Source organism: Dufourea novaeangliae, unplaced genomic scaffold (genome assembly GCF_001272555.1).
Source record: "Dufourea novaeangliae isolate 0120121106 unplaced genomic scaffold, ASM127255v1 scaffold76, whole genome shotgun sequence".
Lineage (NCBI taxonomy): Eukaryota > Metazoa > Arthropoda > Insecta > Hymenoptera > Halictidae > Dufourea > Dufourea novaeangliae.
In genome coordinates this window covers 745,893-759,411 of record NW_015373950.1, presented here as the reverse complement: position 1 = coordinate 759,411, position 13,519 = coordinate 745,893, and the positions used below count along the sequence as shown (strand labels likewise).

General features: G+C 34.6%; 1 protein-coding gene across 1 annotated transcript in view; it reads right to left on the bottom strand.

Moving 5' to 3' along the window:
• Positions 1-4,423: 4,423 nt before the first annotated feature.
• The window catches only part of LOC107186146 (sodium- and chloride-dependent GABA transporter ine-like), a 47,639-nt gene continuing 38,543 nt past the window's right edge, over positions 4,424-13,519 (bottom strand). Inside the window, exons 6-12 of the mRNA XM_015573958.1 lie at positions 12,441-12,708; positions 10,898-11,126; positions 8,744-8,856; positions 7,335-7,475; positions 7,044-7,244; positions 5,746-5,922; positions 4,424-4,597 (exon numbers count right to left, since the gene is read on the bottom strand). Of these exons, the coding sequence (XP_015429444.1) occupies positions 4,424-4,597; positions 5,746-5,922; positions 7,044-7,244; positions 7,335-7,475; positions 8,744-8,856; positions 10,898-11,126; positions 12,441-12,708 (1,303 nt within the window). The remainder of the gene's footprint in view (positions 4,598-5,745; positions 5,923-7,043; positions 7,245-7,334; positions 7,476-8,743; positions 8,857-10,897; positions 11,127-12,440; positions 12,709-13,519) is intronic.

Genomic DNA, 13,519 nt, shown 5'->3' with positions numbered 1-13,519 from the left:
CTTTAAACGAACCTTTTTCTCTATCTTCGACCGGTGCGTTTACGTTACAAATACGTTAATGTAGAGCGAAATTATTTTACTCGTTCCATTCAAGTCTGAAGGCACGGGGCTGTTTCTATTTCTAGACAGGAGTCTTTTGACGTTACAAATCTGTTATAGCTTAGCCAAGCACTGCTGATGGATCTATTGACGTCTGCTCGGGTTAAAGTCAAGAAGAACAGAAGACTCATCGATGCTCTTTATTCATATATTGGGTTGACTAAGAAGTAATGTCGGATTTCTACAATAGACGATACCGTTTCAATCTCAATATAAAGCATTGCTCCTAATTAACGAAAGATATATCGGGTAATTTACGAGAGTTAAACAGGAAAGTTGTACCGTTGAAGGAGGCAAATATGATGATATAACAAATTTTGGTAAATATTTAGAATAAGGCAGGCAGCTCCGATGACCTTGGCCTTGACATATGTTGTCAAGGTCACCCTGCTCAGTGACCTTTAGAAGGTTTTTATCGTCGCTCGCTTTTTTTGTTAAAAAGATGTAAGCAAAAAATGTCTATAAAATGTAACAGTTATTTTGAGTATTGAAGGACTCCAGTGACTTTGACCTTCAAATATGTTGTAAATGTCACCTTCCTGACTGACCTCAGGAAAATTTTAGTGGTCACTCTTTATTTGTTAAAAACTTATTAATTTCACAATATAAAGGTGTATGATTAACTAAAAAATTTAAATCTTCCCTAAATATTATAAAACACATTTATTTAAAAATTATAATAAACATTTTATTATTAACAGATCTGCTTCTTGAAATGATTGCTCTGCCCCTCCTCTGCCCACGCATTTCAGAAATATTTCCCATATAATTAATAATTTCATCCCGCAATTACGTAAAGAAGTAGATATTCTAATAATATAGTGTTTACACTACGTAAAATTTAAATTATGAAGTTGAACATACATCTTCATATTGCGAAATTAATTAGTTAATAATTTTTCAACAAATAAAGAGCGACGGCAAAAACCTTCTGAAGGTCACTGAGGAGGGTGACCTTTACCACATATGTTAAGGTCAAGGTCATCAGAGCTGTCTCCCCTATTCTAAATATTTACCCAAATTCTCTGATTGCTGTTCTCTTCAAGGTCTTGTGAAGGTCATCGATGGTTTTTTAAATGGCACTATATATTTTTAACTTCATAATGTAGTAACTGAGGTCAAGACGAGTTCAACGATATGGTATATTATGACCTTCAAATGACCTTGGACTCATAAGTAGGTATAGTTTGACTACTACGTTTGATCAATGGAAATTCAGTTTCGTAAGCCATTAGGTATACCGTTTCGGTATAATGCGTATACCGTTGACGGAAGGTGTTCCCTAAACGTACATAAACATGGTTATCAAGAAACTAAAGGTACGTCTGTCACCTCTGTTATTGTCATGAAATTATTGTGGTAATCATTCAGTTTATTGATAAACCGTTTAACGATACGTTACTCGAAGGAAGAGAAGATCGATCTTATTTCCATTTAATACGAAAGTCATCAGTGTCTTCGAGAAGCTGTTCGGCTTTACAAAGACCGATTTCCTGATCGCAGTTGTCCATCTATTTCTAGAAATTTTTCAGTCCAAGGTCATTTGAAGGTCGTAACATACCACATCGTTGAACTCGTCTTGACATCAGGTACTACACTATAAAGTTAGAAATATATGGTGTCATTTAAAAAACAACCGATGATCCTCAAAAGACCTTGAAGACAATAAAAATCAGAACATTTTATATATCATCATATTTGCCTCCTGGAACTTCTGCAACTTCCCTTTTTAACATTTTCGTCTATCTTTATTCCTAATGGAGATATGTAGGTGTTCTTTTTCTCGTGAATCACCCGGTATTCTGAAGCTGACACATCAATGCGTCGTTCAGAAACAAAAAATTTTCAGGATCGGGGTAAAATTTTCTTGCATTGTTTTGACAATAAGCGACAAGAACGCTTTCCTGCAGTGCCTTCAAGTTTCTGCGGAACGAGTCAAATACACGTCTACTATGAGCGACGTTGGGTCTACTAATGTTATTTTAACATTACGTAACAGCAATGAACAACGCTAATCGACACGCGTGTCGATTAATTTGTCACAATTCTGTATAGTGATATACAGATTATATTCCATATAGCTTCTAAATTTTTCATTCGACAGAACGACTATACACTCAACTCCTTTTTACACGGAAGATACATACGTTACTCAAAAAATCGTGTAAAAACAACCGTGCAAAAAAAATACGTTTTCTTTAGTAAAATGTGAGATACGTTCCAAGTTATTGTTAAGATGAAATAAAGAACTATATTTCATTCAATAAACCGTGTAAAAAAGTGCCGAAAATATATATGTAAATACATTGAAATATTTGACAGCAAAATAAAATTCATACACATTTCAATTATATTCTAAGTAAAATAAAATTATTATCACATAAATATTGCAAAAAAAAACATTTTCAATAAAAAATACTAGCAATAATATAAGTTATTATTCGTCGCTGCTTGATAATAATTACATATATTTACGGCCAGATGGATCAAAATCGCTATCTTCGCTAGAGAGATCTACCACATCCGCTACGTTTGTTATCTTCTTTTGCTCTTTTGGTTTTGCAAGTTCCTTGTACAATTATTGGTACCCAGCCGTGTCAGAGGGAATAACACGTATAAAAAAATAAAGATGGTTTTTTTCTTGCACTGTGTTAAAGGAAATAAACTGTGTAAAAAGAAGAAAGGCGGTTTTTTTCGTCGACCGTGTTATTTCAAAATCGTGTAAAACAAGAGTTAGGTGCATAAATCGTGTGCTGTTATAGCACTGTTTAAATGGCAACGAATTCTATTCGACTTCAAACCGAAATTTTGTGCAGTTTTGATTCAATTCTTCGCGGACGATGAACCAATATTACACCAGCCTGCACAGCATATTTGCCCTTCTATTGTATTATATTCATTTTACATTTTACTTTAGGAATGTACAATACATGATCATTTTGCTTGATATGTATATGAATCTTATTATGGGGAAAATGAATTCTTGACAAAAATTTGGAATCTTTTTCTGGCAAAGTGGATCTAATATGGATATGAGCAAATATTTATGAGCTATAATGTATGCTCAACGAAAGGTACCGGTACACCTACCAAGAAGTTTATATATAAGGTAAATGTATAAATTTCCAGATAATTATCAAATTTTGAAAAGATAAGTGCAGGCCTGTAACTTTTAGAATTGAATAAATCTGCTGATATCACCATACACGGATCACAAGATGATGGAATGTCGATTGTTTTTCGGTTTGCATAAAGATTGTGCATCAATACGTATCTCTGTACGTAAGATTTTTATTTCAATAAGATTTCTAAGTCTATCTATCTATGTTCCAGTAAGATATTCATCCAACAAGATTTCTACTCGAAGCATTGTCGAGTATTAAAGTAACAGTAACTTTATCGGCCAATTTTCCACAGTAAAGCAATTACCGATTAAATGAAACAACACAGAATTATTAATTTCTCTCTCTAACTCGATAATAATTTACGGAATATTTGTGAACATAAATGTTTCATAAATGTTTCAGGAAGCATAATTCACGGTATTGCGAAGAAAAAGATGATTTACTTTAAGTAATTAGTGATAAGTTAAGTTGTAAATATTTGAAAAAAGAAATGGGGAACAATGTTCTCGAGGAAACTGTTACCGAGTTAAAATATAATTAACAATATTATAAGTTATTTTATATAACTATGTATATACGATATAGGTACTTATTGCTAATGTGATCTTTTTGATTTATTCCTTCATGAAGACTCGGATAACACGCGACTAAACCAAGAATTCTGCCTCAAGCAACATACACTGATCGATCCTAAGAGGTCTTTGATATACATATAACAGTAAACACTGAATGTCTTTCGTATTTCCTAGGTGTAGGCTTTAATTTTATTGCAGAGAACACTTTCTTAACACGATGATCACAGATGAACCGAAAGAAATTAAGAGACACATACTCTTACATTCTGAGACGTAAAGAAATTGTAATGATTTCTTGCAAATTTTGTTTTCATTTGGTCAACTATTGCTGTCTCTTAATGAAAACGTGCACAGAACTCTAAGAAACCCAAGTAATTTTAAATTCTTTTTTTAAGCCTGCCAAAATTGCAGAAATCAATCTCATAACAAATAGAAATTTCCGTAAAATTTGAAGAAACTTGCATCGACACTTTCTCGAGAATTAAATTCTGAAAATGGTCCACTTTTTAAAGCGCTAAAATACGAAAACCACTTGATATTACTTTCCGTATTATCAAGTTGCAAGAATTGTTCGGTATGAGAAGGTACTCAACGTTCTCTATAATATTCATTGTATTTTCTGCATCATTCCGGAGATTTCGGTAAAAGACAATCGGTATTAAGTTGTATTGGACTGTTAGCATCGTGTGGCAACTCTTTGACCACATCCTCTTCGAAATTGTGCATCGGTTCGGTGCAGTATTCTTGGCCGCAGATCTTGCACGCCTCGAAATGTGGCTTAATGGCGTTACAGAATTTCTGGAAAAAAAAATGGACGAGAGTGATATTACGTTAGCCAGGATAGATAATGTCCAAGTCATTAAATTAGTGTCTAAAGATTGGCATCTTTTGATGTAGCTGGAACGTACTCAGGAGAGGTCCCATACTTCAAGTCGTTAATTTTAATGAAATTTTTAGGACATTCAGTAGACTTTCTCCTCTTTACAAATCACCCCTAAACTGAGGATTGTGATTACTTAACCATTGGAGAACGATGACTGGGTCATTTTGACCCGAGTTTTCAAGAGTTTCATCCAACTCAACAGTTTCCGATAACTGATTTAAGGGGGTATTCTACTGTAGCCGGTCAACAAAATTGTTTTTTTTTATGGTTCGGGTCTAGAAAATGTGTTCCTGAAGCATTATGGCAAAATTTATAAAATTGCCAAACCTATAGAACAAAGGTTTTTTCAAAACCGTGTTTTGGAAAATGGTTGCCACGATATCTCAAACTCTACTTGACTTCAGTAGATGTGTCGTTATTGTCCCTAACAGAATCAAGCTAAAATATTTTTCTTCTTTAACTATACTGCCTGAAAAAAACGAAAAAATATCGCAAAAATCAATACTCAATTTTTAAATTGCAGCTATTTAAAAAATTGTTAATATTTCAATCCATATCAATCAAAATAATTTAAGAATCATTTTAGTTTTTTTTTTATTTCAAATGAACAGAACGATCAGAATTATGGTAACCAATCGAGCAATTTTTTTCGAGGTAGGCGACTTTAATGGGCTGCAGCGCCACTTTCATTTCATATTTCCCAAGAAAATTTTTATTCATAGTTTAAGATATAACAAATATACCTTTTCAAGTCCTTAAAAAAAATTTCAGAAGAAAGTTAAAAAAGTCACATGTCGCAGTAGAATATCCCCTTAAGTTATCAATTTTGTACATTAATTCAAATGAGAAGAAAGCAAATTCACGATAAAATTGTTCAAAAATACGTTCAGAAGGAATGGATGCAGGGAGTCCAAACCAACCCACATCATTAAAACCGTTCAGGTTCGAGGGTTCAGAAGATTCTACATTGTGTCTCCCCCTAATAAATGTAGGGCGTTACAGCTGAACAAGGGATAAACGTTTAATCGGGTTGTCTTTGTCCATGTGGTGTTCGATACCGTACCTCGGCGCAAGTGTTGCCGTTCGCTTTGATGAACTCGTAGATAGCGAAAGCGGGAATGCAAATAAGGGAAAGAGAGGCAATTCCCCAGCCGATCGCCTCTGCCCACCAAGGGTAGTCGTACTCGCCGTTGCGGTAGGTCGGTGGTTCATAATCAATTAAGCTGAACACCCACACAGCCTGAAACAGTGCAATGATTTATAGGGTTTGCGCCGCGTGGCCAACGTTTAATTGTTACACACTATCGAGTAATTACCAGACTGCGAATACTTATGCAAAAATACAGGGTGTCCCAAAATAGTTGTAAGTCTTTGAAAGGGGTGATTCCTAGGGTGATTTGAAACAACTTTTTCCTCAACGAAAAAGTTCTCCGAGACTTTCGAAACAAGATATTAACAGAAAACCCCGACCAATCAGAGTAGCCAACGTTACCGTAGGAACTCAGCCGGCAGACTTGCGCTCCGATTGGTCGGTGTTTTTTGTTAATATCTCGTTAATAAAGCCTGGGAGAACTTTTTCGCTAAGGAAAAAGTTGTTTTAAATCACCTCGGGAATCACACCTTTCAAGGATTTACAACTATTTTTAGGACATTCTGTATAGGTTTTTACAGATTAATTTAGAGACATTGGAACTAAATACAAAGTTTTTTACTCTATTAACTCAGAATGATATTTGTTTCAGCCGCATGTAGTCATTAGTTTATGAAATATTTAATGTTCAGTGCCATACTGTTACTGTTTAAATCGTTAAGTATGACATTTCGCTTTTATCCATCGATACATTTGGTTACACTTTTGTGAACAAAAATTATCATTTGCAAGTTGACTTGTGAAATAGTGATTGCATTACGAGTTAAAAATTGAACAATGAATTAAAAAGTGAATTGAAATATTTTAGGTATTTCAAGTTATTAATTATTGTACGGATGTTTGGACAAAATTTGTTTGTAGTACTCTGACAATACTAATTGACACATATATTTGCACCATATGGGTGGGTAGCGATTTATCACAAATGAAAGATCCTGAAAAGCTTTGTCATTGTATTTTTTCAAATGGTGTCCGTACAGTGATATAAATCTTGTTCCAACAACCAATAAGTAATAAATAATAATTATCGAATAGTTGTCAAAGCTACCTTTGTAAAATAACTAATAACTATTTCATTTTCTAATTAGAATGTCCAAATAAGAAGCAATTTTGTATTTAAACAATTATTTAAATAAAGATCAATTTAAATAATGTCAAACTTTGTTCGTAAGTAACTTGTTAATTTGTGTTAAGACAGTTTGTGACTTTACCATGATAAGGAGGGGTGCTGCAAACAGCCAACAGAACCGGAAGTATAGAGACGGCACGCGTCCAGTCATTTCCTTCACGTTGTTGCAAAGTCGTCGTACACTATAGAACCACGATATCGCGATCACTTCGAAGAACGCCAGAAACATGATCGATATCGAGGCCGCGTAGTGGTCTATCAATTGGAAAAAATAAATACCGCCCTGGAAATAAGAAAAAAAGAAGAAAAAGTTCACCGATGGACATGGCATGCCCAAAGAACGTTTATATTTTATATAAAAATGGTTTCTCACCTGTGTTATATTAGGCAGACCGAACAAAAACGATATTACGCACACTAAAAGTACTAACATTTCGTGACAGACGAGGTGACGCTTCACCCACTTCGGGAAGCCATCTTGTATTGACGTCACGACCACCTCCACTATTGCGAACTGAAATAAAATGTATTTGAAGTATTTAATGGTGAACAAAAATATCGATGTAGGATGCGTTAAAATTTTGTTTTCATTCGATTGTTCAGAAATAGATTGCAGATTTCTCTAGATAATGAGTGCAGACAGCGTTTACAATGTTTAAGTGCTCACACGCGGTTCTATTCTGATTTAAGTAATTTGTTATGCCGTAACGAGAGCTAATTTACATTGATGCACTGACATATGTGTTATTTATGTGAGAATTTGGTGGAACTGCAATCCCTCAGTCTTTACTCATTTTTTATTTAAATTTTCTAATATTGCAAACGATCTATCGTCGACTGACTGGCAATTCGACAAGTACAGTCCGCCCCAGAATATGTAATAGAGCTACCCTAGAAAATGGCAATTCCAAAAGTATGGTAAATGTTAGGAAGAGAATCTAGAATATCGCGTTATTCGAATGCTTATTTAATACATATTTCTGCGGAAAGAAGGTGGAGAGAAAACATTCTACAATATAAAATTAAAAAAGGAAACAATTTAAAAAAGAAGCATTTTATGGTTAGATTTTCTCCTAGACCCTTAGTTTGTGAAATAAATCGAAATATATTAGCAAAAGTTTTGCGTGTCTTTTTCACTTTGATCATTATTTGAACATATTTAAATGTTTATAATATAATAACAATTCATACCATTTTCTTCTGGAGAGTCCACAGAATTATTGTCTGTCACAAGCAACTGATAACTATTACTGTAAAAGCACGAAATGTCTCCAGTTGCAATTTTTTTTTACTAATTTTTTCAGATTATGGATTTGGATAAAATGGTTTGTAGATTCGTATTTAGTTCATAAAGGTCTCCAAGAAACGCCAATTGAAGGTTATTTCTTACGTGTTGGACAGTGTAATCAGATTTATGAAATTGCACTTTCATTTTGGGACATAGTTTTCTTCTCTTTTCTTATCTTATATTGAAGAAAGGTTTTCTTTGCACCTTTTTTAGGTAGAAATATGTATTAAATAAGCATTTCAATAACATGATATTCTAGTCTTTTTTTTCTAACATTTGCCATACCTTTCAAATTGCCATTTTCATAAAAGAAAAGAGTATACATTGTGACAGATTATTGCGTTGGTTGAATCATGAGTTTAACTTAAATCATTGTCCCAACGATGATTTGCACTGCAATCCGCGGTTGAACTTTGGACAATTTTTAATTCACTTTCAAATCTACGTTTACATTCGATTAATCATTTTAGACACAGTTTAGGAGATTCACGTACCTGACTATTCAAAGAAAGGCAGACTAGCATAAAGAAAAATAAGACGGCCCAGAGTTGCGACGCTGGCATCTTGGCTAACGCTTGCGGGTAAACGACGAATACCAGACCAGGTCCTTGAACGGAAATTATGATTTGTCTATAAAATTGCAGGTGATGTTAATCTGACATTGATTGATACCATACGGGCGTGAAATTGTAAAATGTATTTATCGTTGCAATTTCCTGTTGCAAAATCATCTAATACGTAAAGTTTTAAGTGTATACTTGATTACATTCGTGATGCATCGGTAAATATGTAGTTGTGGGACAAAGTTCTGTACTTTTAATTTTTTTATTCTATAGTACCGCTTGAAACGGAAGATATCTTAGAATGATAATAAAAAAAAAAATAAAAAATTATTTCCCATTTTCAAAAAACAGGTGAAAAGGAGGAATATTTATTTGTTATTTGAATAAATTTAAATAAATTATTTTAAACAAATACGAAGTTCTGAAAAATTCAAAAGTTCGACTCGACTCGACGGACCGATCATTAGAATAAGGCCGGCAGAGATGGACCACGTTGTTCAAAATGTCCGAACATCGAATATTTTAGAAATAATGAATATTGTACGCAATGGTTTCTGTATTGAATCATCTTTTCTAGCATATGGAATTAGTAGAACACGATATTTTTTCAAATAGCTGCAGGACACAGGGAATAAATTTTTAGGATCTGGTTCATCTCTCCCTAACTATTGCTGGTGAGATGGACCGCTTTTATAAATGTTATATTTCTTCCCCAAATTGATATTTAACAATTATTTTCACCGAGAATATTATTTTGTTAAACAAAAAAAAATTATGTAAGTTATTATAATTACTGAGCTAGTACTACTAATTGGTTCATGGGCAGGTTCCGGTGAAATCACGTCCAGTATGTTACCGGGCGAAAGATCTTCGTTTGCAACTTGTCTAGATGAGAAATCTCTTTGTAAAGGCTAAAAGGATTGATTATAACTGGATTCAGTTAAACTTTAAATTATGTCGATTGTACTAAGACAGTACTTATGGTTGAGATAGACAGGGCGGTCCATCTATCCCGAATCGTATATGATAGATGGACGATGTATTTGCGCCATTGTGGTTGTTTTCAACATCATTGTTTGAGGTTAAAATTCGACCTACATGTGATTGAAACCTAGTTTTTGAAGATGGCGCAATCATCTGCTTAAGCAATAGAATGATACTATTTTGTATGCCTATTAGGTAAGAAAAGTCTTGTCCTTATCACAAATTAAAATCCTAATTCTCGTCCAAATTTCCGATAACTTCGATACCAGGTGTACGGACGCCTAGAATAACTTCCATTAAAACAAAACAATACTAACAGGTCGCGTCTTTGACGTATAGTTTGAGAAATAGGGGAAAGGTGTCTAAAACGATCCCCTTAAGGCGTAATTTATATAAAAAATACAAATGCTCATTCTTTAAATAAAAGTAACGTAGTTTTTGTAAGTTAGTCTATCTATGTTATCATTGGCTTAAGTAAAATTTAGCTACGTGATCAATTATATTTTTTATTCACAATTCTTTGAAGGCATACTTTAGGATCATTTTGTAATCCACCTACTGATAGTAAATACGACGAACATTAAAAAGCATTTCAGTTATTATGGGATTATTTTATCCTATTAGAGAGGGATCATATGTCCCCAAATACCCAACTCACATTCAGTGATCGAAGATAACATCAACTTATTACATGCGCTAACGAAACATTAATTAACTTATTATTGAATTGTGGTTAAATCCGCGCAAGAAGCAGCTGTCACATTAAACCGTTTATGACAAAAATTACACAACATTGAAAACGACCTTATCTTAGATAAATTGCAGTAATTTTAAATTTTTCTTCTGGACAACACACAGAGCACTGATATTCACATGGCACTTCGAGCAACGACTAGTGACGTGCGGGGAGAACTATTGTAGAACGACATTACGATATGGTACCACTAATAACCATAGGGTATCGTTTTAGACACTTTTCTCCTACGATTTTTGTCCGTCTCTACCACTGGTCCATCTCTCCCGGACTTACCGTATTTGACTCGAAATTCGAGTATTCGCACACGCCTAATTGATAAAGTAAAAGCTGCGAGTATTACTTACCATCCGTTAAAACGGCCTCGACGGACATATTTTGTTCGACAGCGATATTACCGATGGTGGCGAACGAGAATATCCCGACGAGCAAACTGCTGAACGCGTTTATAAGCGAAACCGCGACGCTATCCACCAAGATCGTGTTGTGGAATTTGTTGTAGCTGGCGAAACATATCATCGAACCGAACGCTATGCCGACCGAATTGAAGATCTGAGCGGCTGCGTTGATCCACACCTAATGCACAATGGAAATCAAAGTAATTAGTACCTTATTAGTTGACAATAACACATAAATATACAGGGTGTCTCGATGTAGTTATAAGTCCTTGAAAGGTGTGATTCCTTAGGTGATTTGAAACAACCTTTTCCTTGGTGAAAAAGTTCTACGAGGCTTTGTTAACGAGACATTAACGAAAAACCCCGACCAATCAGAATGCGAGTATGCCGGCTGAGCTCCGTTGACTACCGCGGGAGCTAAGCCGGCAGACTCACGCAGGGATGATTCCGTTTATCATCATTAACTCGAACGAACTTATTATACAACCTAATACGATAATGGGTTATGCCTACCTGCGAGCTCGAAAAAAGACATCTACTTTCGGAATTTATTTTTAAAAAACTTGAAGATTTTTTTAAACATACGTCATTGTATTCGAAAGTGCACATTTTAAAGTGCTTATAGTAATTTCTTCGATGCAAAATCTGAATAAATAGGGGAAATATCAGCGATCTCCCGGCGGCGTTTTTATTTTAGGCGTTTTGCGGTGACCACTGTAACTTCGAATTCGTTTATCTAAAATAAAAAATCCGAGCAAATTTAGTTAATATATTAAATTATCTAGTGTCCGATCGTTCATTATCCTGAAAAATTAATTTACGCCAAATTGGCGGCTGTTCAATATCGAAGTATCGAGTTTCGCCAAAAAAATCGTTCATTTTTTATCTATTAAATAAAAACTACGCAATGAAATACAAAAAGCCCCGATCAGGGACTAGATTTTTATGTATAGAATGAGTCCATCAAAGCTGAATCATTCGGTGCAGCGGTTCTCAAGATATTTTGGTCACCGATTTGGAAAATGTGGTTTTGAGAAAAACACGTTTAAATTTTCAAGTCAGGTTTACAACCGAATCAATGCAAATTTGTTACATATAGTTATTTTTAGTATTACGGCTTCATATAGCTTTGTGTATTTACTAACACAACCATAAATTGCATTGGGGCATAGTATTCATGACTCACGCACCCCTAGAAAGGGATTCTACCACATTATATCTGCTCAGAAACTTTCAAAGCCGTATATTTTAAACGGGCGTAACTCCACCAATGTTGGTCGGTTCAGCTTCAAAATTTCACACAATATTTCTAAAATGATGTACTGTAAGAAAATATTAAAACCCAAAATTCAATTTTTTCAATATTTATAGGTAGGCATAACCCCTTAATTAAAATAACGTGTTAATGGAGTGTTCGAATGTTAAAACTCGAGTAAGGTAACGTGGTTACAAATGAAACGGCAGATCAAAATAATCGAAATCTAGGCTATACCTTTGCATCGCCGAGCAGCTCCCATCGTGGATGAAAGAAGAATTGCAGACCCTTGTTGGCGCCTTCAAGGGTGAGAGACCGTGTTAGGAACACGACGATTAAAACGAACGGCAGGGTCGCGGTAATGTAGCGGACTTGCGCCGACGATTTTATGGATTTCCATACGGAGAAGTACACTAGAATCCAGGCAGTGATTAGACAGGCGACGAGCTCCCATCTCAGCGCTCCAGACTCTTCGATGCCCTTGCTGATTTGAAGTACCTTATTGCTGAATCAACCGACAAAAATATTTTCATAACTCGAAATGAAATTCTTTCAAATAGCTCCGTGACTACAGAAACGGGCATACAATAGCATAAGTTGTTGTAGAACTACCTTGAACCCTTTCTCAATTAAAATGAGTTTTTATTGTTCGAAAAGTCGTTTTCAGCTGTATATACTTTTTACTACGTACCAGTTCAATGCATAGAACTGAAATTTTTAATTTTGATGATTTTTGTTTTTCAATTTTGAAGATTTTTGTTTTTCAATTTTGAAGGTTTTAATATTTTCATTTTAAAATAGGGTTGGAAGTTTGTGGATAGACTGTGCTGTAGGGCATTTGCAAATAAATAACTATATTGTAAGTGTTAAGTTACTATGATCAACTATGGGGAAATATAGCGATTACCATTTGCTTGATAAAGGTAAGACTGATATAGAGTCTGTTTTACAAGAGCTTTGGAACGATATCTCGAAAAATAATCGATATTTTAAAAAAAATTCAAAAACAAGCTTACAGTACATCTAAAACACTGCGACGCGTCATTCAGAATCTGCCAGTTCGGCTTCTTTTGTCATTGTAAACATTCCAATTTCAAAATGAGTGTAGCGTGCGTCAAACGGTTTGAAGCAGTGTTTCTTTGCACGCATCCAAATTTGATCTTCTTAACGGCGGCAGCTCGTTACATGCAAAAGTCGTAAGGAAGTGGGTGAATTGGTACAGGGCTTCAAAGAATGTTGATAATTTTGAAACGAGAGGGAAAGCACGTATGACAAGTTATAGGGAGGACAAAACCATTTTAAAATTTGAAAAAATT